General features: G+C 31.3%; 2 protein-coding genes and 1 non-coding gene across 12 annotated transcripts in view; 2 read left to right on the plus strand and 1 right to left on the minus strand.

Moving 5' to 3' along the window:
- The window catches only part of LOC105831067 (GPI transamidase component PIG-S), a 293030-nt gene that overhangs the window by 21078 nt on the left and 244724 nt on the right, over positions 1 to 27228 (plus strand). The window contains exon 1 of one of the 2 annotated variants that reach the window (XM_036293076.1): positions 1930 to 2055. The exons of the other annotated variant lie outside the window; for it this stretch is intronic. Coding sequence (XP_036148969.1) covers positions 2022 to 2055 — 34 coding nt within the window. The 5' untranslated portion in view covers positions 1930 to 2021. Of the gene's footprint in view, positions 1 to 1929; positions 2056 to 27228 lie in introns of those variants that run through there. 2 annotated transcript variants of the gene reach the window in all.
- LOC105835494 (protein I'm not dead yet) overlaps positions 1 to 27228 on the minus strand; it is a 104511-nt gene that overhangs the window by 12426 nt on the left and 64857 nt on the right. For 4 of the 9 annotated variants that reach the window (XM_036293071.1, XM_036293070.1, XM_028188975.2 and 1 more), the window contains exons 2-6: positions 24484 to 24563; positions 24298 to 24415; positions 18183 to 18454; positions 4663 to 4777; positions 4523 to 4584 (exon numbers count right to left, since the gene is read on the minus strand). In XM_036293071.1, the coding sequence (XP_036148964.1) occupies positions 4523 to 4584; positions 4663 to 4777; positions 18183 to 18454; positions 24298 to 24415; positions 24484 to 24551 (635 nt within the window). In that variant the 5' untranslated portion in view covers positions 24552 to 24563. Of the gene's footprint in view, positions 1 to 4522; positions 4585 to 4662; positions 4778 to 18182; positions 18455 to 24297; positions 24416 to 24483; positions 24564 to 25241; positions 25719 to 27228 lie in introns of those variants that run through there. The other 5 variants (XM_028188974.2, XM_012678834.3, XM_012678833.3 and 2 more) reach the window with 5 other exon arrangements.
- LOC114255645 lies at positions 2873 to 2979 on the plus strand. Its single transcript, XR_003626864.1, has one exon. It is a non-coding gene; the product is annotated as a U6 spliceosomal RNA (small nuclear RNA).

Below are 27228 nucleotides of genomic sequence, written 5' to 3' on the forward strand. Positions count from 1 at the left end.
CATGAGTGCTCCGCCCAATTCGACCGTTCACTTTTCGACAAAAATAACATAGAAGGAACTCTCAAATTGGTTTCTACTATTTTTTTTCATATTCTACGGAAAATTTCCTATAAATTTAAGCAAGAAAAAAAATTGCTAAAAAATTTCGATTTACATGACTTGCCCCCCTTAAATCATTGGAAGTACGGAATAAAAACTGCAGTTGTAATTAATTTGCTATACGAAACTCATCGCGTATCTAAATTTCTTTATACCGTGTACCACACTATTTCCAATTCTGTGTATTACTATGAAAAATATATTTATATGTTTACTATAATTTAATCTTGGTATATATTTCGAAAGCGAACCGTTTTCTCTCTCCGAACTCCGCATCATAAGAAAAAAGATCTGCCTCTTTGCCGCGGGCTAACCGAAGCATATCGTGCTATTGTGGACAGATAAAGACTAGTAATTTTTGTGTGGCGCGAATTATCGCGCCTGGCGCGTGGCGCCCATTACCGAGAATTTTCCGAAATTATTGGAGATATTAAATTATTGCAGTGCTGATTAAAGTTTGAATCCATTTCCGACACGCTTCTGCGACCTACAGCGGGATCGCAGGGTAATGTTGTCGTCAGAGATTAAATTAACTAAATTTAATTAAAAGTTAATTTAAAAGCATTATATATATGTATATATAAAGTAGCATTGCATCATTCGTTAAACACGTACGCACGCACGCACGCGAACACAGAGTCAGTAAATAATTATTTAGTAATCTTATTTTAAAAAATTATTAGAATATGACTTTATACAATAATAAATTGCAAATTAACATCTTTCAGATGTAATTTTCATATAGTTTTAACTAATATATTATTTCTACTTAAAAATGATATTTAGTAAAATAGGAAAACATGTATCTTAATGGTTATTAATTAATAAATAATTATTCATGTTCGAGAGTCGATAGATTAGAGCTTGTATCTTGACATTCACGTATATAGGTAAATATTAGTCATTTAAATTTGTTAATGTTTAAAAAGTCAATTATTATTTAAAAATGTAATTACTACCGACTTTTTATTATTATATTCTTTAACGTACGCCTTTCACGTATGCGTTTCCCAAAACAATAACGGTATTGGGAAAAAATACCATTACCATTACCATAGTTTTAGTGATCGTGATAACTAAGGCACCGCCATAGAAAGTAAAATCTCAAGTCGATTTCTGATTGAAGTGTTATTTTCCCGCAACAAAATCATTTACACTATTTGAGAAAAAAGATGTTTATTAGCATTACTATTATTATGATTACACAGGCATACAAAAAAAAATGCTTGTTTGTTAGACTATACCACCATATATATATGTTTTTAGTTTCGCTAAATCCGAATTTGTTGTCTGCTAAACGCCATCAAGTCACCATTTGCCCCTAACCTCATAAAATACCTCAAAGTCGTTAAAATAGCGTTTTTGAAGCTGAACAGTGGACACTGGCGACTGAAATCTGTAGACAACAGACTACTTATGTTTATGGGAATATTGAATTTCAATTTATGAAATTGAATTAATCTTAACAGGTAGAATTCCTTTTCAATCCTAAATACATCACAATTCTCTATTTATTTTTTCCTATTGTATGTAACTCTTTTACTCTCAAAAGATCTATGGAGTAACTTTCTTTTACATTTGATTCTCTTTCGTAAATTTTCTTTTTTCGAAGTCCAACAGAAGTCCATCATATTTATACCCTATCTCCCTTAATAGCGACGCTCCATTACTTCTATATCTTTATGAAATCGTTCTCCTTATTCCTCACTATAATCTCCTAAATTTATTGGAAAACAATCGAGATAAGAATTTAAGAAGTGCAGCTTCATATTAATCAAACATCCTAATTTTTCAAAGCTTTCTACCATATTTGCTACTATTTGTTCGTAGTCATCACTTTTATGAAAAGGGTTCTCTACAACTAATCCACGCAGCCTTTTTATTCACCAACTGCTTTATTAGACCAAGTTTTAAATGACGAGATGGGAGCAATACTTTCTTCGGATCAACCAAAAGGTTAGCAATGATTTTCTTTAAATCTAGTTTAAATTTATCTTTTTTTTTTAACTATCTGGTTTAACGTTCTCCTTGGCTATATTTTCTGTTTATAGTGATTGTCACGCTCTCGACTATGCCACAAACATAAGAAGCAAGGGAAATTTGTAAAGACTGATTGTTGATCCTAATATCCCAATAAAACAATTACGTGACATCCACGTGGACATAATGTTCTTTTTTCATTACTTCATCAAATTTCTTTATCTTGAAATATCTATTAGATTTTCTGTGGATATATCTGTTAAGAAATATTTGTAGGGAATTTACGTGGATATTTCGGGGATAAAAAACTTTGATGTTGTGATGTAAAATGAATGTTGTGTCCGAGAATAATTTGTGAATAAATCTGCATTCATGTGAAATTACCCAAATAAAACAGTACATGATATCCACGTTAATACTACATGGATTGGCATCGTAAAATCCACGTGAATATTTGAGTAGATATCCATTCAAAAACGGCACTAGAATCTATGTAGATGTGATCATAGATTCGACGTAGAAATCACGTAAAAATTTTACGAACTTTAGAAACATCCTCGTAATAATATACGTACTCTCTAAATTTTTTGAATGAAGCGTCACTCCAAAAGAATGGATTTTACTCTAAGCGATAGTAAAATACGATCACTCGAAATGGAGTGACATCTCGCTTCTTATAAGAATAAATTTTTCGCTCGATAAGTGATTTCATTATTTGACTGGAGTAAAGGTCACATTTCTTGCAGCGAATTGTTTACTCAATTAAAATGAGTAAATCATATTAGTATTATGTGTACTTGCTTCGACAGTACATATACTAAAATTGGAACGATACAGAGAAGATTAGCATGGCTCTTGCGCAAGGATAACACGCAAAATCGTGAAACGTTTCACATAAAAGTATTATGTGGCGGTCCTCTTCCACAGGAAGCTAATTATTGCTTTTCTTATTCGTGCTGCGGTGGTCTTTACATGGCACGTCGGGTGCACCCGAAAGAGTTACGCCGTCTATCGACGGCGCCGTGCACTAACTAACAGACGAGCGCGCGGTGTTTCTCGAAATATCTATGTAAATCCCCTATGCAAACATAAAAAAAGAAACCTGCATCTACGTAATCCATGTAAATAACGTGGATTCCACGTGGATGTCCGGTAACTGTTTTATTGGAGTTGCTGCATTTAATTCTATGTATGTACGAGGGTAGTCCCAGAAGTACTCGATCTAATAAAGAAAACAAAATTTTGGAAAAAATATATTTATTTCTCAACATAGTCTCCTTTTAGCTTGATACACTTTTCTCAACGATGTTCAATAACTTCAATATCCTGTTTATAGTAAGAACCGTCTTCGCCTTTTTTGGAGCTGATTCTCCCCATGCAATCCATTGTTTTGACTGTTCCTTTGTATTAGATGTGAAGTAATGGACCCATGTTTCATCCATGGTTATGAAGTGACGCAAAAACTCGACTTTATTACTGTGAAACACTCAATTGAAACATCCTCACGACGCTGTTTTTGTTCCACTGTGAGCAAACGCGGCACTCATCTTGCACACAGCTTTCTTATCTCCAAATTTTTAGTCAATATGCGATGTATAGCACTTATTGAAATGCCTACGATGTCTGCTAGCTCACGCACTTTCAGTCGACGGTCGTCCAATACCATTTTATGGATTTTCTTCATCATTTCTTGCGTGGTCACCTCATTTAGTTGACCACCGTGATCTTCGTCTTGGCAGCTCATGCGGCCTCGTTTAAACTCTGCCACCCAATATTTTACTGTTGTAAACGAAGCAGCAGACTCCCAGAGTAGAATCTAGCTCGGCTTTGATGTTGGTTGGACTGAGACCTTTCAAATGAAAGTATTGTATCACATAATGATGACCAATTTTTTCCATGTTTCCAAATTCACTGAGAGAGTTCACTATTGATGGCTGTCAAACAAATACTAAATAAGCGTCTTCAAATTTCACACTTAAGCTTTATAAGGTTGGTACTTTTTAGTATAATAATTTTTTTTAAACAAACAACCGCCATCTATACGTTAGGTCGGGTACTTCTGGGACTACCCTCGTACATTTAAGTCGCTTAAAGAAAAAATGGAAACGTCTATCTATATATTATTAAATTGTTTTTTTTTATATTACTGTATTATACTGTGCACTAATTATCGTGTCTAACTTATATCGTCGTTTCTCTTTATTTTTTATTATTTTTTAATAAAAACTAAATGTTAATTTAGAATAAATTAAATAGAAATTAAATATAAAAAAGTATGATTTTCAGTATGAATGGAATGAGTACATGTCTATAGCGTTACGTTTTTCTTCAAAAGATTTGCAAAGTTAGAATCTTATTTTGACACGTTTAGATATTTACGATTTTTTAAGTATGTATAAAATGAAAATGAAAAAAGAAAAAATACGACGATAAATATATTTACGTTTCTTCGCTGTTTTCTTCAGCTGCTTCCTCTTTGTGTACGAACATGTTTCCGAGTCCTTGCTGAGATAAATTTTAAAAATTATTTCTTTTCTTTATTATAATCATGGAAGATTTTGGAAAAAAAAAACGAAAACTCACTGTTTCGAGTTCTACAAGTACAGTTTCCATAATTGGTATCATCATGGCTGTAGCGGCAGTGTTTGAAATCCACATTGAAATAAACATCGTCACGAAGAATAGACCTAATGTCAGCCTGAGAATGAAAAAATTATGAAAAGTTTTAATTATATATATATATATATATATATATATATATATATATATATATATATATGTATATAGATATATATACACACATGCATATATATTTACTATGGCGATAGTTCCGAAAACGTCCAGTTTCCAATTTAGTTTAAATTTTGAAAATAGGCTTTAAAAAAAAAACATGCGAGGATTTTTGGCGATTCGAAAATTTTTAAAAAATGTTAGTAAGTAGGAAATCTATAATTTTTAAATCTTTATTATTGATGAATAGAAAGAATTAAACACTATTTTCAAGCGTGGACGTTGTTCCGCTCTGCAAGTAAAAGGAGGGATAGTATAGGTGGGCCCCTTACGGAAAAAACACTAAAAATATGTGACGATTATCACTCGCTTGCAGAGTTTGAGGTGGTGATAAAAGAGTCAACTGAATGTCGAACTTGATTACGTATATAAAAGACAGATTTATTATATAGTTGAATACACGTGTGTGTTCTAAGTAAGAGTAAGTAAGTGTAATGTATATGGTGGCCGTCGGTAAGGTAAAAAAAAGGAATACTGTCACCTAGCGTTGACGAGTGTCTCAGAAGAAAGCAGTTGATAAAACAGGCAGCGTCTGTTGCGCTTTCGTAACAAAATAACACTTAAAAAAATACTCAAGTTGAGTATAATTTGGGACAAAGGGTAAACACTCAATTCAGTGTAAACACTCAACTTGAGTGTTCGCTCTTTAATTTATTTTTAATTAGAGTGTTATTACTTTCAACTTGAATGTTTGCCATCTAATTGAGTGTTCATTTCAATGTTAATTCTAAATTTAACAATAACACTGAAATTAATACTCAATTAGATGGCAAACATCCAAGTTAAAAGTAATATTTAAATTAATACTCAAAGCCAGCTGAACACTCTATAGTTGAATGTTTACTTTAGATATTCGTTTTATGTCCATTACTACCAATGCAGATTAATTTTGATCTCGGTTGAACTTGCTTTTCTTGCTTTTGTTTTTATTTAACATTTTCTAATCCAATGTTTGAGAGTGCACACTCAATATTAAGTGTATATCTTCAACCGATAGATGTTGAGTGTACATCCTCAACGTTTCAGTGTTCACACTTTATGTTGGAAGTATACACTTATTTATTGAGTGTCATATCCAAATGTTGAGAGTATTTCAAATTCAGTATTTAAATCCAAACTTTGGTATGAACACTCAATCATTGGGTGTACACACTGAATGTTCGAGTATAAACACTCAATCTTTAGTGTAAATACTCAAGATTTGAGCGTATACACCTAAATTTGGGAGTAAACTCCCAAAATCGAATATTAACACTCAATTTTGAGTGTAAACTCTCAAAATTAGAGTGTTTTTTTCCGTAAGGACTCGCTACACGTAGAAAGTCGCAAACCAATGTGGTACAGTACAAGCGTGGACATTGTTTCGTTTCGTAAGCAGGGGTGGACTTCACTACGCGTGGAAAGTTGCAAAGCCACGTGGTACAGAGAATACGTGGGCAAAGAAGGATCTTTGTCGCACTCCTTTCCGTTATTAACTAATAAAACTCGAATTGTGTTAGTTAAATTTTATGAAGTTTTGAACATTTGATGCAGTTTTTCTTAAAAACTATTGTGTTTATGGCAAAAATCAATAAAACATAAAATGTGTATATTTCCATGAAATATACCATTTTTATATGAAGTATTTTTTGAAATTTCCATTATTTATGGAAATAAATAAAAGAAACCGTGATTTTTATGGTTTTTTTAAATGATTTGCGCCAATTTTCACTATCATATTCGTAATCAGTGCGCCAAAATACGTAAGAATACACAGTTTCGAAAAAATCGGACGTATGTCATTTTCGGAAGTTCGGCCTTTCTACGCGATTTTTTACGCGTAGCGAGATCCACCCACACTTTTCCCCTTCTCGCTTACAAAGCGGAACGACGTCCACGCTTGAAAATAGTGTTTAATTTTTTTTGCATAAATAATAAAGGTTTAAAAATTATAGATTTCTTACTTACCGACTTTTAAAAAAATTTTTGAATCGCCAAAAATTCTTTTTGCATGTTTTTTTCTATAAAAAAAACCTATTTTCTTAATTTAAATTAAATCAGAGATTGGACATTTTTGGAACTACAGCCTTTACTATTAGCAAAATACCTTAAATTAGTTATAATTTGGACAAATATTATCAAATGCTTCTAAGCAACTGTTAATATGACAAAGCCAGCAATTATTTAATGAAAAGTTACAAATAGAAACACATGTGGAACGTTTATGAGTGCATTTAGAAACGCATTCACTCACTGAGCGGCTAAATAACAATCGAAGATTTGTTGTATGCAAAGGTATTATTTAAAGGATCAATTATCTTTAATTTTTACTTATCTATTTAGTGAGCGATTGCGCTTTTGGATGCATTCTATGTATTGTAGAACAGAACAATTATAGGTTGTTTCGGGCCACAAACGCACAGAGAGGTATTAGGTGATTCTTGCTTCGTGTGGACCATACTTTTCTATGCTTACGGCCCGAAATGAGATCTATAATTGTACTGTTTCACATAAGTTTTCGATTTTTTACGTAAAGTGAAGTCTACCGCTTCCGTCCTGTGCTTACATTCCGAAACGAGATCTGTAATTATTGGGAGCGTCCGAAATGGCCACGTTCGGAATGGTCACGTTTGAAACGGCCACGTTCATAATGATCATGTTCGGAACGGCCACGTTCAAAATGGCCACGTATGTTTTACTTGATTTCTAAACAATGCACATGGGTTAGCGACTTGGACAAGGTGGGTGCTGGAGGGGGGCCAAAGGCCCCCTTGCACCCCTCGTGTGCGTGCGTGCGTGCGTGCGTGCGTGCGTGCGTGTGCGCGCGCGCGCGCGCGAGACTTTCCACGCAAAACAAGATGCTCATTAGAATACGTATGTAGATATTTATATCTATAGCGTGAATAAGTACATCGAATCGCATCGTTTCGACGTCGAAATCATTTCGATGTCGTTTCGACGTCGAAATCATTTCGATGTCGATTCGCCGTCGAATTGGTGTCAAATTCATTATCGTTTACTGCTGGGTTTCTCAATTGATATTTACGCATTCTTTGCATGGCTTGTGCTAGACAGAGCATGCGTTTATGACTAAAAAGTATGAGGATATGACCGCTGCGCATGCTCAAGTAAAACATAAGTGGCCATTTCGAACATGGCCGTTTCGAACGTGGCCGTTCCGAACGTGACCGTTTCGAACGTGGCCATTCCGAACGTGGCTAATACGAACGTCGTCATTTCGAACGTGGCCATTTCGGACGTGGCCATTTCGAACGTGGTCGTTTCGGACGTGGCCGTTTCGAACGTGGCCATTTCGAACGTGGTCAAATTTACGCGTAGCCATTTCGAACGTGAGCAAATTATATCCACTCGTAATTATTTTATTCCACATAGGTTTTTCATTTTTCACATGAATGTTTCTGTTTATAATTTGTATTTAAATAATTGATACTGGCTTTTTTATATTGGAGATTGTTACGGAAATTTTGATAGTATTTGATTAAATTGGAGCTAATTTATAGTGTTTTGCTAAAGGTAAATATTTACCGTTATTTTAAATAAAAATATAAAAAATATGTGAATAGAATTAACTATTGTGTTTCACGCTAAGTAAACATGCTGCCCCGTATAATTATACGCTGAACTGATAATTTGAGATTATTGGATTTTAATAACGGATGAATGAATCAAGTTTTGATAGGTTTTGTAAGAAAACATAAATTGTGTGAAGTTAATGTTATTTAAAACATAAAAATTGTAATTTAAAAAATATTGTAATTTATTGTTAAAATTATTGCAATTTAAAATATTGTAAAAAAAATTGTAATTTAAAAGATAAAAGTGTAAAGAATTCGGCGAATATGAGTTAAGTGCGCTTAATGATGCGTATAAAATAAAACAATTCATTAAAATTTACAATTTAATATATTATTTGAACGTTTCGGCTTTTCCTTTACCATCTTCACTAAAGATTGTGCAATATAAATATTTGCGGAAATATTAATCCTAAAGAGGAACGTTTCTTTAGTAAAGAGATGTCAATTTATACAGGCTAGTAGGAACCAATAAAATCTACAAAGTTTTTATTCTAAATTAACGAAAACGGTAAAACATTAACCACAAACGTAATTATGGTTATAAATGTAATTATGGTTATAATTTAATAAAAAAATTTTTATTAATGTATAAATTTAAACACAATTTTAAGTACGAAGATTTGGATTTTTTGTTGCAAAGAATAGTGTGTCTTAAGCGGGTTACAAGAGAAATTTCTTCTTTCCACGCCTAATTTTTTTACAACAAAAACTTGAAACTTTATGCTTAAAATTTTTTACATTTTTTACATTAATAAAACTTTATCCAAGCAGCATTTTGACGTCTGCCCGACGAAGATAAATACACTTAACGTTGGTATCTAACGTTTTCGTTACGTCGTTTGGACCCTTTTTTGCACTAATTTGGGGAATCAAATTTAAGTTATACCAACGTTGGGAGCCGACTCATATAAATTAAATTGAGGTTACATTTTTTTCATCAGTTTTAACGTTGGTATAAGTAATTTTTGTAAATTTTGCTTTCGTACACTTTGCTAGACCTGAGGTTATTTTTTTACAACTCATAATATTTTAGGTGTAGTTTTCGTGCTTCTATTCAAACCATATAACGGCATTGGTGTAATAATGGCTTTAGAGGAAAAATATAGTTGCGTATTTTTTTATGCTATTGTAATTTTGTCATAAATACATGAACCCAGCACTGAAAATTTATAACGAAACCCACTTTATTGATAAATGTGGAAATGATAAGTCGAAATTAGACGAATCCTTTCTAAAATATTTCAATTTACTAAATATTTTATTAAATAATTGAAATTTTCAAAACGTAGATTTTTATTTTTTTTAATCAAAATTACTTTTAAAATAGACATGTTGTCAAAATTAACTTTAACACGTATTATTTAAATCCTTTAAATTGTTAATAAAGTGCGTTAAAAAATATTAACCTGAATATACTAGAAAATGGCGGATTATTAATTTCTTCCTCTTTGAGGAATGAAAATGGCGAAGTCGGCGATCCACACTATATCAAACTTTAACGTTGGGAATTACGTATTAAAGTCATTCGAAAAGTGTGGTGCAGAGTATAACGTCAGGCGAACGTTAAATACCTTAACGTCGGATAATAGAACTTAAACCGTTTTATATTTGACGTTGGAAAAGTGATAAAAAAAGCACGTCGTAATTTTAACGTAAGACAACGTCCAAAAAACGTTGGTATCATTTTTTAATTATAAGTTACATTTTCTAACTTTCTTGGACCGCTTACAACGTTGTGATTAGTAGAAAAGTAGTCCATAGTCGGAAAGTTAACCGAAAAATGCTGCTTGGGTATTGAATTGTGATTATACTGCAACGTTTGTGGTTGATACCCAGACAGCACCGGATATCGTGCGAATATTCTACTCTCATACGGAATGTACTGTGATCGTATCGAATATACGTAAAACATTCATATAACGTCTCAGTAGAAGGTCATTTTGGTATATCCTCAAGATAAACTTAGAATATAGCGACTGAACTTCGCAACTCCTACTGAGATTATATCTAATATACTCAAAAGGTCCGTAAAATATCCTATGATATATCTCATGTATATCTGTCACATATTTCCAAAATATCCGCGTAATATCGAAAGTGAATCATGTCAACGCTATCTGTGATCTGTAACGTTACGCATTTTCGTCTACCGTGTGATGCAGACACGTGGTAAAGTGTAGGGTGTGAACGTGCGAACACGAACTCACAGACAAAGTGGTTTTCTCAGAAATTACGTTCAGATAACTCTGGTATGCACATAAGATATAATATAGTAACGTAAACTATAGTAATATATATATATATATATATATATATATATTATTTAGGTTATAACCTACAATTATCTGAGCATAATTTCCCAAAGCACCCCAGCGTATTCAACAAATATTGCACTTCATTTCTCGCGATAGCTTCCTGATGTGCGAAATGATTAATTCCTCTTCTTCTTTCTTCTTGCTAATTCTGTATGTTTAATTCCTTGTTCCTTATTCCTCTCATTATGCATGAGCCCATATAATGCGAACATACTGTAGACATATTGTGAATATACTGAAGATATACTTTAGACATACGTATAACATTCTTGAGATATATTCGGTATATTTTCACAAACTGCCAGCGAAATTCTATGGGATAAGGCAACTAAATTTAGAGACATCCTGTACAGATTTTGGCGGCAGTTCAGAAAACGTCCAATCGTCAATTTAGTTCAAATTTTGAAAATAAGTTCCTTTTAGAAAAAAAAAACACGGAAAGAATTTTTGGTGACTTAAAAGTTTTGTTATGTCGGTAAGTAGGAAATAATTTTTCTATAATTTTTAAATCTTTATTATTGGCACTTCTTTGCTGTGGTCACCATAGACTTATTAGAATAGACTGCTTATGAGGTGAAAAAACGGTAATGGGGGTATTTGTCACTGAGAAAAGCATAACTGTCGTTAAGATGGGTTGCTATTTCTTTCTAATGCAGAATAGTGGGGAAGCATAGTGACCAATAACGGTGTCAGAGCGTGAGCGTGTTATCATAGTATGCGTAGCGCGCATTATTGGTCGCTATGCTTTCCTCATTATTCTGCATTAGAAAGAGATAGCAACTCATCTTAACAACAGTTATCTTTTTCTCAGAGACGGACTCCCACTACCTTCATGAGCAGTTTATTTTATTAAGTCTATGGTGGTCACACACGGAGGGGGAGAGCCTTTGGCCGCCCTCCCGCACCCCGCCGGTAGAGGTGTCCTGGGTAGAAGTGCGCAAAAGTACGGTGGTTGATGATAATTTACGACTTAACTGACATAGTTATCTCTCAATGTACTTTTGGTTAAAGTAATCAGATAATCCTATCTCCGTAGCGCAGAACAATGTGGAAACAAACAGCTTGGAAGCCCGTTCCCTTGCATCTTGCCCATGCATTCTCTGCACCACATCGGTTTGCGACTTCAATGTATTGTATATTGTTTACATCGCTTGTTAGTTGACTGATAACAAGAGTTGTATACAAACGTGCTTTTTAATTAAGTAATTTGAAGTAGGAAATTTATAATTTATAAGCAAAGATTTAAATCAACGCTATGTATTGTTTCCATATTGTTCTGGGTTTTCTTTAAAAAAAAAACCGATTTTCAAAATTTAAACTAAATCGGAGATTGGACGATTCGGAACTACAGCCCAGATTTTCTTTGTTCCTCTTTTATTTAAATTTATTTTGTTAATCTATTTTGTGATTATTCTTATCTTCAGTGCTATTAAAAACATTCTTTTGGTTTATAAACTGCATTAATAACTGAATGACTGCAGATAGTAGCTTTGACGGGCCAACTTGACAACAATTGGACAGTATAGACAAGTACTAGACGCATACCAGACAAATTTTCGACCGAATAGGAATAATTAGACCAATTTTGTAACATGTAAACATCTAGATCATATAATCTAGAATTAGTACAAAAGTTTAATAATCCGTATAAATTTTGTTAGAAGTTGTCGCAAAAACACTGCGTCGAGATTATGGTCAAATCTAGTCTAGATTATTTAATGTATTTGGATAAACTCCATCCAGATTTAGTCTAATATTTATCTAGAAAATCACTGTCTACTCTTTATTAAAAATTTTTGAAAACTAGTCAAAATATTTAACAATAGGCAGCAATTTGTCTAAATTATATCTAAGATTTGTTCAACTTTGACGGGCCAACTTGGTAAAAATTGGACAATACGGACAAATGCTAGATGTATATTTCAGACAATATTTTGAATAGAAATAACTAGACAGATTTCGTACTAAACGTCCAGATACAGTCCAGAATTAATATAAAATGTTTAGTATAGTCAGTTCGCGGCGCCGCCGATAGGCCAGTAAGCACTTAATTCTCTCACGAGTAAGGTGCAGCCGAAGCGCTACATAAAGATCACCGGCAGTATGATTAAGGCAAGCTATAATCAGCTTTCTTTGGTACGAGAGGACGATGTGGAAGAGGACCACATATAGCAAGAGGACATAATACTTTTATGATTTACTTATTTCAATCGAGTGAATGATTCGTTACAAGAAAAGTGAAACGTTTACATTTTTGTTTACTAGATTCACTATCCTGGAATAAATTAGACAAGTCTTAGATTAATTAAACAGCGTTTTTCAACAGTGTAGACAATATTTAAGCAATCTGTAGACAGATATGAGTGGCCTTCACTTACAAGGGAACGGACAGAACTGTCCCTCACCGATTTTAATGAGCTTTGGATATGTTGTAGAACATAAAAAAATATTCGACCCATATTTTTTTTTATCTGCGTATCTCGACGTTTAGGGGTTGAAACCACCCCTCGAAAATGACGCATTTTTTCATTTTTTGCGAATATCTTTGAAAATACAAGGTTTATGAAAAAATGTTCTATACGAAAGTTTTATGGCATTTTATATTCTTTACAATAGTATATTTATGTTTTTTTAAATTTTAAAATTTTTTAATTTATTCCACCCTTACCCCTTTTTTTCAACATTTAAAAAATTTTGTAAGGACAAAAATTAAAGAGCATTAAAAGCTGAATCTACCCATATATAATAACATATGGGTTCCATCATTCTCAATTATTAGCAAAACGAGATAGTAATCTCGCGCTATAGATGCCGCGCTAGAAGTAGTGTTGCGTTATTTCTTTAGTCGCGTCACACTCAATAACTGCCTCTTCTGCGTATATTTTTATATTAAAACATAAAAATTAATCTTAATTATATAATACGCAACGTATTACACGATATAAAGCATAAATGCATATATATAACAAAAGTAGCATATATACGTATGTGCCTACGTACATTTTCATTGTTACAAATGCGAATATAAATTAATATAAAGCAAAATATTTTTTAACATTTAAAACTGCAAATACAATATAACGAAATATATAATATTAAGAGAAAAATATAAAACATAAACTGCAATAACTATTTGCATAATTATATTATTTACACTATATGCACGTAGCACGCTCTGATAATAAAGATAATATAAGTATATAAATATATAATTTAATTTAATTTGAAGTTTGAAAATACATTTATACGGATGTATATATACATTTTGCATACGACACGGACAAATAACTTTAATATCAGTGTTGATAAAGGGACCGGTTGTTTTCGCGCAAGCGTATCACGTGAGGCTTCAGTAAAATATCCATTAGTAATAGGAAGGAGATATTTGATCATACATCTTGCACACGACACCGGCGTATAAATTTAGCAACAGTGATAGACGGATTGGTTATTCTTGCGCAGGCGTGAGGCTTCAATAAAGTATCTATTAGTAATAGGAAGGAAATGTTTGGTCCCCATACAATTTTGCAAAAAATCTTACCAGTATTTATCAAATAAAATACAATATTTATAAATTATTCTATTTAATACGAGAAAATATACATGCGTGTTTAATATGTGAAATGTGTTCACGTTTTTATAAATTTGCAAAAAATTGTATGGGGATCAAATATCTCCTTCCTATTACTAATGGATATTTTACTGAAGCCTCACGTGATGCGCTTGCGCGAAAACAACCGGTGCCTTTATCAACACTGATATTAAAGTTATTTGTCCGTGTCGTATGCAAAATGTATATATACATCCGTATAAATGTATTTTCAAACTTCAAATTAAATTAAATTATATACTTATATACTTATATTATCTTTATTATCAGAGCGTGCTACGTGCATATAGTGTAAATAATATAATTATGCAAATAGTTATTGCAGTTTATGTTTTATATTTTTCTCTTGATATTATATATTTCATTATATTGTATTTGCAGTTTTAAATGTTAAAAAATATTTTGCTTCATATTAATTTATATTCGCATTTGTAACAATGAAAATGTACGTAGGCACATACGTATATATGCTACTTTTGTTATATATATGCACTTATGCTTTATATCGTGTAATACGTTGCGTATTATATAATTAAGATTAATCCATTTTTATGTTTTAATATAAAAATATACGCAGAAGAGGCAGTTATTGAGTGTGACGCGACTAAAGAAATAACGCAACACTACTTCTAGCGCGGCATCTATAGCGCGAGATTACTATCTCGTTTTGCTAATAATTGAGAATGATGGAACCCATATGTTATTATATATGGGTGGATTCAGCTTTTAATGCTCTTTAATTTTTGTCCTTACAAAATTTTTTAAATGTTGAAAAAAAGGGGTGGGGGTGGAATAAATTAAAAAATTTTAAAATTTTAAAAAATATAAATATACTATTGTAAAGAATATAAAATGCCATAAAACTTTTGTATAGAACATTTTTTCATAAACCTTGTATTTTCAAAGATATTCGCAAAAAACGAAAAAATGCGTCATTTTCGAGAGGTGGTTTCAACCCCTAAACGTCGAGATACGCAGATAAAAAAAAATATGGGTGTAATATTTTTTTATGTTCTACAACATATCCAAAGCTCATTAAAATCGGTGAGGGACAGTTCTGTCCGTTCCCTTGTTAGACACAGTACAATTGGACACAGTGCAGATGAACACGTTGCAAATGGACACAAATAATATACACCGTACATTTCTACACTGTAAAGTTGTATATACCGCAACGTTATACACTGCAAAGTTTTACACCGCAAAATTGTACACCGCAAAGTTGTGTACCGTAAAGTTGTACATCGTACATTTCTACACCGTAACTGTGGCCACAAACACACACACACAGACACACACACACGCACGCACGCACGCATGGGAAAGGGAATGCAATGAGGCTTTGCTCCCTCTCCCGCACCCATCCCGCCAATAGGTGTGCCCTAAATAGAAGGGTATAGAAATGTACAGTGTACAACTTTACAGTGTACAACTTTGTGGTGTACAACTTTACGATGTACAATTTTACGGTGTACAAAATTCCTGTGTTCAAATAAATCGTGTCCATTTGAACCGTGTACATTATTTTGTGTCCATTTGCAACGTGTCCTATTATACTGTGTCCAAGTGAGCTTCTTCCGACAGATATTTGACTAAAACGGGTCTAAAAATGAGACTAGTGGACGTGTTCTAATATCCAAAACGCATCTAAAACGAGTTTAATATAAGTTTAATTTGTGTCTATGGTTAGTCAAGTTTGTCCATCAGGCAGAGATTATATATTTTTTTGTAAACGACTTTGTAATTAGAAGGACAATTTGAATAACAAAATCTGATAATAGAGATAATAATATATTAAAAGGCATTTATAAGCGTATGTAGGCGAATCTTTTTATTTTGTACGTATTTCCCTTTATGGTAAAAATTATTTCTCGATTTAGTAGTTTTTTTCTCAAGATATTCTAATAATAAAAAAGTGTTTTAACCATTTATTTGCCATAAATTAAAATTTTATGAATTGTTAGCATTGGATTCCAAGAATGCATGTAATTTTTTATGCTGTCTGTAATTGGTTGTTCTCTACTGAAAAAAATCACGTTACGAAATCACATAACGAAATTACGTAACAAATCACATAATTAATGGCGACCAAACACGTAACAAAATATTTCAAATTGTTACCTAATTTTAAAAAATCATGTGATTTGAAAAATTACATAATTTTAAAGAAAATTATGTAATTTTGAAGAAGTACGTTATTTGAAAAATTATGTTATTTCGAAAAGTTACATAATGTTTTGGGAATTATGATTTTGTCCTTAAAAAAATAATAAGTGTAAATTTTTTACTATTTTTTATAGACCAATTATAATTCCCAAAACATTACGTGACTTTTCGACATGACATGATTTTTCAAATAACGTACTTCTTTAAAATCACATAATTTTCTTTAAAATTATGTAATTTTTCAAATTACATGATTTTTAAAAATCAGATAACAATTTAAAAATTTGTTACGTTGTTGTGAGCGTTTGCTCGTTTTGGGAATTCTTTCCCGTCGGTAGTTGGGATCGTTCTGCCTAAAGGGTTGGGACCCAAAGGGTGATGGTTCGGCTTGGTGTATAAGAAAAGGAAGACGTTTCTTACGTGCTTGTTCGTTGTCTTTATTTCTGTTTCTTGCGCTTACAATCAGCTGTGATGGTGTTAGGTATCACTCGCGATAAGGTGTATAGTACGCGACGCGGCTCGGACGTTGTTATGTTTTCTCTCCGCTCGGTCACGGCGTGGTCGCGTTTATATATTATGATATGTGGCACAATTTCGGGGGCCAGTGACCGGGCGTCGATAGCTTCCGCGAGGCTAAGCGTTTCGACATCGGAACGCGGTAGCCTTGCGGTTTGATTTTGCAGCGTAGGGCCTATTTCTAGGGCGATACGAACTGCTTCCGAGTGCGCTGTTGTAATCTCACGGAAGTTAATTGGGGCTTCCGTGAGCGCGGCGGATTCTTGTGCGTCTTTCGAAAGAAGTGCTTCTTGCAACGTCTTTCGAAAGATGCGTGTCGCAATTTTAATAGATATAGTTGTAATCGGCTTACAACAACGTGTTTGGTCGTCATTAATTACGTGATTTATTACGTAATTTTGTTATGTGATTTCGTGACGTGATTTTGTTCAGTAGGGTTATTAAGCAGTATTTTTTAAACAGTTTTTAGAGTTCTAATTATCAAGAAACAATATGTTGTGTCTCTCGACACAATCAATGGTTATTTAGATTTCGTCCTCTCTTGGGTTAGGACCCAAAGAATAAACCCTGCTTTCTCACGAGTGACTTTGTCCACACTCAATACTATGGTTACAAGGTGATCTTGATTGATACAGGTTTATCAGTAGTGATGCATTTCGTATTAAATATAATTTTTGGCGGTTTTGGATGCTATATTGAAACTGCCATAACGCGTTTCGAAAAGTACCATATAGCTTTTGAAAGTATTTTTAGATATGAACATTTTGAGACGTTGAACGTCAATTTTTATCACGTTTATATATATATATATATATATATATATATATATATAACTCGATCGGTTTAGCCGATATTAAAATCTAATAACCTGGGGTGCTCATAAATCGCGTATGCGTGTATAATACAGGGTCACGTTGCACGTTTACTTAGCGCGAGACACTGCCGTGTCTCTTGATACCCTACAAACGTTTCGAAGCATTTTGATTGGTCAAGAAAATGTTTCGAAGAGTTTGTAGCGTGGATTCAGTCTAAATCTCAGCTTTGTTATAAAATTTTTTGTGAAAAGTTTCTATAAATATATGTGAAAAAATATATTTTTTAATATAATACAATGATAGATATATAAAACACCTTCGATGACTGCAACCAATAGTCTTGATAATGAATAGCGCCATTCGCATATGCAGGCCGGAGTTTTCTATAACCACGGCGATTACTAAACTGCCCAGAAACATCATTGTGGTATCGTTCATGTAACACAGACAGGTCTCGTTAGTGGACATGATACCCATCAATGGATACAAAACTACCGGGATCATACCCGTAATCGGCAATGGCAGGACTTCAGTCACCCAAAACATTGCCATTAACCCAACTATGTAGAAGCATCTCATTGCGAGAGGCTGTATTAACAAGAAGAAAAATGATTCTTTAATTCTTCCGATTTTAATCAAAATCTGCATATTAAAACTCTTATTTTTCCGCTATAACTGTGTTAAATTATGGTGTTTGGAATAAGAAATTATGTGAATTTTTTCGATATTGTAATTGAAACAATACTAAAAAAATGACTAAATTATCTTTTTGAAGTTATCTTTTTAATAAAACAAAAAAAATTGATGAAAAGATATTTCTTTTAAGTTGTCTTTCACAAAATTTTGACAAAACAAAAAAATATTTAATATCTTCAGTAAAGACATTGTTGTCAAATGGTGACGTGGCAGAATTCTATTTCTTGTAAATAAAAAATGTAAGGTTAGACATAAAAGACGCAATATTATGATATATGTATTTTGTTATACATTTAATGACGAAAATTTTGAGGAAGGGTCCCAAAATTAATCTCGATATAAGATATTATTTTGACATAATAATGACATGATGGTTATATAATTAAGAGGACAAAAAAATGTGTAAGAGAAAATATTAAAGACAAAAAATATTGGAAACAAGTTTTAAAAGCAACTAAAAGATATTCAAATATCTACAATTGGTCATTATTTAGTTATATGAACAAACTTATAAGATGCTAACAGTGAAATCTCCGTCAATTATTAGTCATCTTTTCGTCGACTATATTTTTTAATTAAAATATTATATCATAAAAATTTAGACATCTTTTAGTCATATTTTAGACCACTTGTATGATCCTTTTGAAAACTAAATGAATTGAAATAAATAAGTCTATATTTGTATAAATTTCATAGCATATATCGAAAAATAATCAAAAGTTTTCTTTTATATTATTGTTAATAAATATACGTATAATTTAATTTAAATTTTAGCGAAAAAAGGATAAAGATGTTTAAATATCAGGCATGTGATTAATATGAGATACCCAATTATTTTACAAATAATTTTATAAAACACGATTACTTTTTTTATAAATGTTATTGTTTTGTTAATAACTGATAACTATAAAATTTCATGTAGCTGGTAGTTGTTGTAGTGTACATGTACGACTATGTGTTGTACACAGACTTGATATTTATTTTTAACAAGGTGTTAACATCAAATAAACTTTATATCTTGTTATATAATATAATTATTTTGAATATAATATTAACATTTGTTAATTTGTGTAGCTTCTAATATGAAGTATTAAAAAGTTTTTAATATGAAGTACAATATGGAGAAAATCTGGATAGTTTTTAAGCATCTTTTATTGAAATGTAGGTAATTTTTAGTTTTAAACTTAATAAGTTATTTTTTGCTTCAGAATCTAAAGTTTATTTACTGTTATTTATTTTGTGTTTATTATATTGATAAAAACTGTGACTTGTTATATTTACGTAATTATAATAAATAAAAAGGTTTATAATTAATAGCGTGTCCTTTTTAACCCTTTAACGCTCAAATGCACAAGATTTTTTCGTAAACTTTGACGGCGTAGACTTTGTATAAAACGGACAAATTTTTTATCAAATAGTATTTTTCTAGGAGGTTTCGAGTGTGCTTTTTTGAATGCCGCCACAAAAAATTGAAAAAAATGTCAACAACATCGAGTTTCTGAACTTTTTTTTCAAAAAAGGCACGATTTTTTTTTAGTAAAATTTTTTTAAAAGTAGATTTTTGGTATTATAACGGATTTGAATTAGGATCGGAATTGCACAAAGCGTGCACTTTTTAGTTGTACTTGAAGACTATGCAGCGCAAAAATTTTTTTTGACATGGCGGATCGAATATGGCCGCTTAAATGTCAGAAATTTTGGAAATTCCCATTTTTTACGATTTTTTTTATTCAAACAATCGTAATTTGATTTACTAATGCTCATGAATCACTTAAAAACGTTTGATCATATTAGTTTGTATCATAAAAAGTGAAATCCAATATGGCGGTTCCAGAATGGCAGCTAGAATTGGCGGAAACACCGAAAAAAGTAGTATAAATTGTAGTTTTTTTTTTATATTTTCATGTACTAATGTAACTGGAGAGTACAAAAGCGACTATATACACTGTATGCGAGTGTGTGTGTGTGTGTACATACATCCAATTCAACAAATAATTATAAGTGAAAATGAATGACATTATTAACTTCTAAATCGTCCTTTGCCAATAACTTCCATGTCAGAGTTATCGATTTTCACCGTGTGGAGGTGGACAATTATTGAAAATTTTGTTTTTGTTTTTTTTAAATATTTTATTAATTTGTTTATAATTTTTCATATTTTTATTTTTTAGTTACAAAAATTTTTTTTTCTTTGTAATTGAATTTAATGATTCTCAAAACATGTTTTACAAAAATATAAATGTCAATGTTTACAAAATTTATTTGTTCTTACTTTATATTTTTTTGATGAACAGTATTTTTGAGAGCTAACTAATTTGGTTTCGTGTTTTTTTATGACTATAATCACGTGGTATATAATAAATAAAGTACCACACTAAAACGTTAGCTGTCCATATTTTACAACCAATATTTAGTAACCACACGCAATGTTTAGCTACGACAAGCCGGCGATGGGTGACCTTTTTTTGGACACGTAACGATTGGACACCGCTCGATTGGACACGCACGATTGAACACGCACGATTGGACACCGCACGATTGGACACCGCATTATTGGACACCGCACGATTGGACACCGCATTATTGGACACCGCATTATTAGACACCGTACAATTGGACACACACACACATTCATGTGTGTGTATGCAGATTTCTAATATAGTTTACATGGGTTAGCGACTTGGACGGGGTGGGTGCGGGAGAGGGGGCCGAAGGCCCCCCTTGCACCCCCCCCCGTGTGTGTGTGTGTGTGTGTGTGTGTGTGTGTGTGCGTGCGAGCATTTTCTGCACCATATGGGTTTGAAACTTTCCACACAAAACGAGATGCTCCTAAAAATACGTATATAGACATTTAAAATTCAATTTTTTTTTCTGGCAAATCGAAGCTTTTTTCTGCCAGATGTTTCTAAGGTTAGATAATCTGTCATATGATATATAAATGTTATTCACTAGAAGACTGCGGTGTCCAATAATGCGGTGTCCAATCGTGCGGTGTCCAATAATGCGGTGTCCAATCGTGCGATGTCCAATAATGCGGTGTCCAACAATGCGGTGTCCAATCGTGCGGTGTCCAATCGTGCGGTGTCCAATCGAGCCATGTCCAATCGTGCGCGTCCAATCGTGCGTGTCCAATCGAGCGGTGTCCAATCGTTACGTGTCCAAAAGAAGGTCACCCATCGCCAGCTTGTCGTAGCTAAACATTGCGTGTGGTTACTAAATATTGGTTGTAAAATATGGACAGCTAATGTTTTAGTGTGGTACTTTATTTATTATATACCACGTGATTATAGTCATAAAAAAACACGAAACCAAATTAGTTAGCTCTCAAAAATACTGTTCATTAAAAAAATATAAAGTAAGAACAAATAAATTTTGTAAACATTGACATTTATATTTTTGTAAAACATGTTTTGAGAATCATTAAATTCAATTACAAAGAAAAAAAAATTTTTGTAACTGAAAAATAAAAATATGAAAAATTATAAACAAATTAATAAAATATTTAAAAAAAACAAGAAAAAGATTCTCAATAATTGTCCACCTCCACACGGTGAAAATCGATAACTCTGACATGGAAGTTATTGGCAAAGGACGATTTAGAAGTTAATAATGTCATTAATTTTCACTTATAATTATTTGTTGAATTAGATGTATGTACACACACACACATACATACACACACACTCGCATACAGTGTATATAGTTGCTTTTGTACTCTCCAGTTACATTAGTACATGGAAATATAGAAAAAACTACGATTTATATTACTTTTTTCGATGTTTCCGCCAATTCTAGCTGCCATTTTGGAACCGTCATATTGGATTTCACTTTTTATGATACAAACTAATATGATCAAACGTTTTTAAGTGATTCATGAGCATTAGTAAATCGAATTACGATTGTTTGAATAGAAAAAATCGTAAAAAATGGGAATTTCCAAAATTTCTGACATTTAAGCGACCATATTCGATCCGCCATGTTAGAAAAAATTTTTGCGCTGCAGAGTCTTTAAGTACAACTAAAAAGTGCACGCTTCATGCAGTTCTGATCCTAATCTAAACCTGTTATGATAAAAAAATCCACTTTTAAAAAAATTTCACTCGAAAAAAATCGTGCCTTTTTTGAAATAAGACTCAGAAACTCGATGTTGTTGACATTTTTTTTAATTTTGCGCGGCGGCATTTGAAAGAGCACACTCGAAACCTCCTAGAAAAGTATTATTTGATAAAAAGCTTGTCCGTTTTATACAAAGTTTACGCCATCAAAGTTTACAAAAAAATCTTGTGCGTTTGAGCGTTAAAGGGTTAAAGAGCCATTTCGTGGACATCGAGTTTTGATACGATTTTGATAGCAAATGATTGTATATCATCAAACATTTTCATCCCCTAAAAATTCGAATTGAGCATACCTTGTATTGCTGAGATATAAAGGTTAAAGTTGATATTATTCACAAACTTGACAACGATACGTTTAATAAAAAAATAACATAATACTACTTTTGTTAACAATTTTTCGTATCTTAATAACAATTATCTAATTTGTAAAATATTTTGGTGAAAAAGCTACCACTACTAAAATTATTAGAAAAATTATAGTAAATACCGCAGTAATTCAGAAATTGGTGGTACCTATATTTAAAATATTGTTATAAGGTTATCGGATTTTAAAATATAAGGCAAGATAAAACCGTGTTGACATAAAATAACGTTATATACGTTAATAGACGTTATAGACGTTAATAAAATACTCTTGTATATACATGTACTCGTTCAGAGATAGGTATCCGATATCAGTTAAAAAAAATTTTCCTGAAAATCGTAAGTTGACCTCTAAATGATATTCACAATTTTGACTTAAACGTCGATTTGAGGTCACGATAAATTAGTCTTCTAACAGATAAATAAATCTTATCTGAAACATTTTTTTATATGAGAAATCACCTCGAGGTTTTTTGTGTTGAACAGATAAAATGGCATACTCTTCATTGGTGTATGATGACCAATTTAATCCCTTATATCTCAGTAATAAAAGGTACGCTCAATCTGAAATTTTCAGAGGATTGATGTTCCATGATGTACAATTATTTACCGCCAAAATCGACTTAAACTTCAATGTCCACGAAACGGGCGATTTTAAGTCTGTTTTTGCGGACGCTTTTTGATTTCCTAATATAAGATCTCATACACATATTAGAAGAACTGACTCTTATATTTGGGTATCTTTTTCAAAACGGATAAATATTTTAAATCTGAGAAAAATTATGATAGCAAATAAAATACACATTTGAGCTACTGATACATTTTAACGATAAATTTTGAATGTACTAGCTATAAAATTACTTAAAAATTTTAAGTTAAAAGTTACTATTTAAGAAAATGTAAACTTTTAAAAAAAAGTGTCTCATCTTTAAGCATCTTTACCTTCACAATAGGCATCTTTACCTTACACTACTTTACAATAAATCTTAATAATATTTATAATTTATATTATTAATTTACAAATTAAAGAAAAGGATTTTTTATATAGTATATTTCAGTCATATTAAAGCAAAATAGTAAGGTGTAAAAAAATCAATTTAACATGGTTGCAATTAATAAAAAAGTCTTATACACATAAATGGTTATTGGTAATTATTGTACTTAATTAATGCGATTATTTCTTTGTTTCTTAAATATTTTTAAATGTTTATTAATTTAATTTTCAAATATAAATATAATTAAAAAAAGAAGACATACTTTTTCACTTTCAGTAATTAATAATGGAAGTAGGATTATCGGCCATAACACCACAACGAAGGATCGCCAGTAAATTGCTAGAAACTTTAGTAATAATCTCTTGAATTCGTTACTTTTCCTAAAATTACACAAAGGTGCTGGTAAAACGTTACATTACAAATTGAGAAACTAATACGAACAACTTACCCTATGTTCCTCTCTCTTTCTCCGGATTCCATAATTTCTGGATAAAGATCCTCTGATCTTGAAGCCATTTTTAAGTCTTACTGAAATTAGAATATTAAAAAATGCTTTTTATATTATAAATTTATGTAGGATATTATAAAAAATATTTTAATTATGTTATATTCTAACTAATTTAGTGATTTTTTAAGCAATTTTTTAAATATTAAAATTTTTACAATATAAATTTTTTACAATGTTTTTAAAATGACTAGCATTAATATAATTAAATTTCTTGTCAATTTAATTTATGATATTACGTGTCCGGCTTTATTTAAGGACTATATTTAAAAATCAACGAATACACGCGATGCGCAGGCCATATGAGCTGGAGATTGTAAAATTTATAAAATATTATTTAACACTAAAATTACTGTAGCTCATACCGTCATTCTTATGTTATTAATAAAATATTAATATGTAATAAAATTTTTAGGAAACACTGAATTAATAGTTTGCGAACATAGTTTACAAAAATATTTTTTCATCTTCATAAAATTACTTAAAAGATTTTAATTTTTTAATTTTAATTGAATTTAAATTCTTTAAATTATATATTTTTGTTTCCTTCTACTTTTATTACACATTAACTTTAATACACATAAACACACACACACACACACACACACACACACACACACACACAAAGGGGGAGAGAGAAATTATCTGTTATTTTCTTTCTATTTAATTATTTTTATTTAATAATTTGTCTGTTGAATTACCTAATGATCGTGGCTCTCTAAAATCTATTGATCGATTAAAATTGAAGCATAAATGCTGAATAAGATCGAGGACTTCGTAGTGTTGTATCACCTTTATAATTTTTGAATACATGCATATGCAGGCTACGACGTCATTTCCGTTTATGTGATACCAGTTATGTGTATTCGCTCATATGCGCGGTTAATCGAAATGACACTGCCGTCTATCCAGGCTCTCTCATGGTCGTTTAACCCTGCGCCATTTACATCGATAACAATACGACGTCAGGGCTTATTGTTTCACATCGTGTATTTTATGGCCAGTTAAAGATTTATCGTACAATACAATAACGTTCATAATATTTACGTGTTATTAAGGGCATACGCCAGGTAGTGCAGGCTGAATATTTACGTGCACATTGACATATGGTTTTTTATTGCCATAAAAAGTTTACATGATAAACTAAATCTGTATTATGTTTTTTACAGTTGTTTTTCCTTGAAAATAACAAAATACAAATATTAACAATGTTGGATTAGGTATTTTATAAACTTTAAAATTTTAAACTATTTAAATTTAAATAGAATTTTTAAAAAGATAGAATAAAAATAGAATAAATATTTAAATAGAATGTTTTTAAAGCTGTATAGACAATAAAATTTATTAATTAATTTGATATTTGTTTTTTTCGATTATAGGTATTAACATCTTATTTAAGAGGATATGTACACATACTTCTAGATCAAAACAGAATTTAACTTTAGTCTTTACTCGAAAAAACTTATTGACATATCAATTAGTCATTGTTAGATATAGATACCTTAATATAAATTGAATAAATATATTAAAGCATATAATTTATTGCTAATAAATAGCCAGATTAAGTAAAAAAAAAAACCATTCTTAAATTTATTAAACCACTGGCGAAGAAAGAAAGAATTTCCTATCACGTCATCATTATTATTGAAATTATTAATATATTAAAGTGCAAAAGATAAAACTGATTTTTATTGAACGTATAGCCTACAAAGTTTCCTAGAAGAATTGTGACGTCTCATATATAGAGTAAAATAAAAAGAAAGAATAAAAGAACACTCCGATAATATCCTACTCAAACTATTGAAACATTCACTTATCACAAATCGTATGTTGGAAATGGGGCATGTCTTTGATTGTGGGAATGTATTTTGGATTCAGAACTAAATTATAAGAAAAGAATAATTTCTGAAATGATATGTATAAAATAAAAACGTAATAGTATTAACTTACAGAAAGATACCGTATTTCTAGATATGTTTTAATTTTGTTTATTTAATATTTTTTTAATAACTCCAAAGTTCATAATTTAGCATAATAAATACCAACACAATCATACTATTTCTGTCTGCTATCCCACATATGTAATAATCTATTTAACGGCAGGATACTTTGAAAATCTGCTCTCAGATACAATAGATGTTCCATGAATTGACAAAAGTAAGTTTTAAATAAATCAATGAAGTAGAAGGCCCTATACGGTCTGCATCGGATATTGGCAATGAATATAATTTTTCTATTAATTTAATATTCTTTGTATTTCATATAAAAGTAAGTTTTAATTTTTATCGATATTATAATTTTAATTTTAAAAATTTTAATAATTTTAATAATTTTAATAATTTCACTAGTTACATTGACATTCCATGACTGACTTTAATTAGAGCGCATTAAATTGAACAGAAAAGTCCTTTACCGTTTTGCAATTTTCGCAATAGTTAACGAGTTATTAAGGGGATGCTAAAGCTGTCCTGTTTTATCGATTATTTTGCTTATTTTTAATTCACTAATCTTTTAATTGTATTTACAGAATAAAAAATCCTTTTTTACAATTAAAGTACAGACGGTAACATAATACGCACTTAAGAATTTTATATAAAAAACGAAAAAAAAATTTAATATAATTTATAAATTAAATTTTTTTTAAATAAATAACGATTATTTTTAATAAAAAATATTTTTTTGACCAAA

This window comes from Monomorium pharaonis, chromosome 10, assembly GCF_013373865.1.
Source record: "Monomorium pharaonis isolate MP-MQ-018 chromosome 10, ASM1337386v2, whole genome shotgun sequence".
Classification (NCBI taxonomy): Eukaryota; Metazoa; Arthropoda; class Insecta; order Hymenoptera; family Formicidae; genus Monomorium; species Monomorium pharaonis.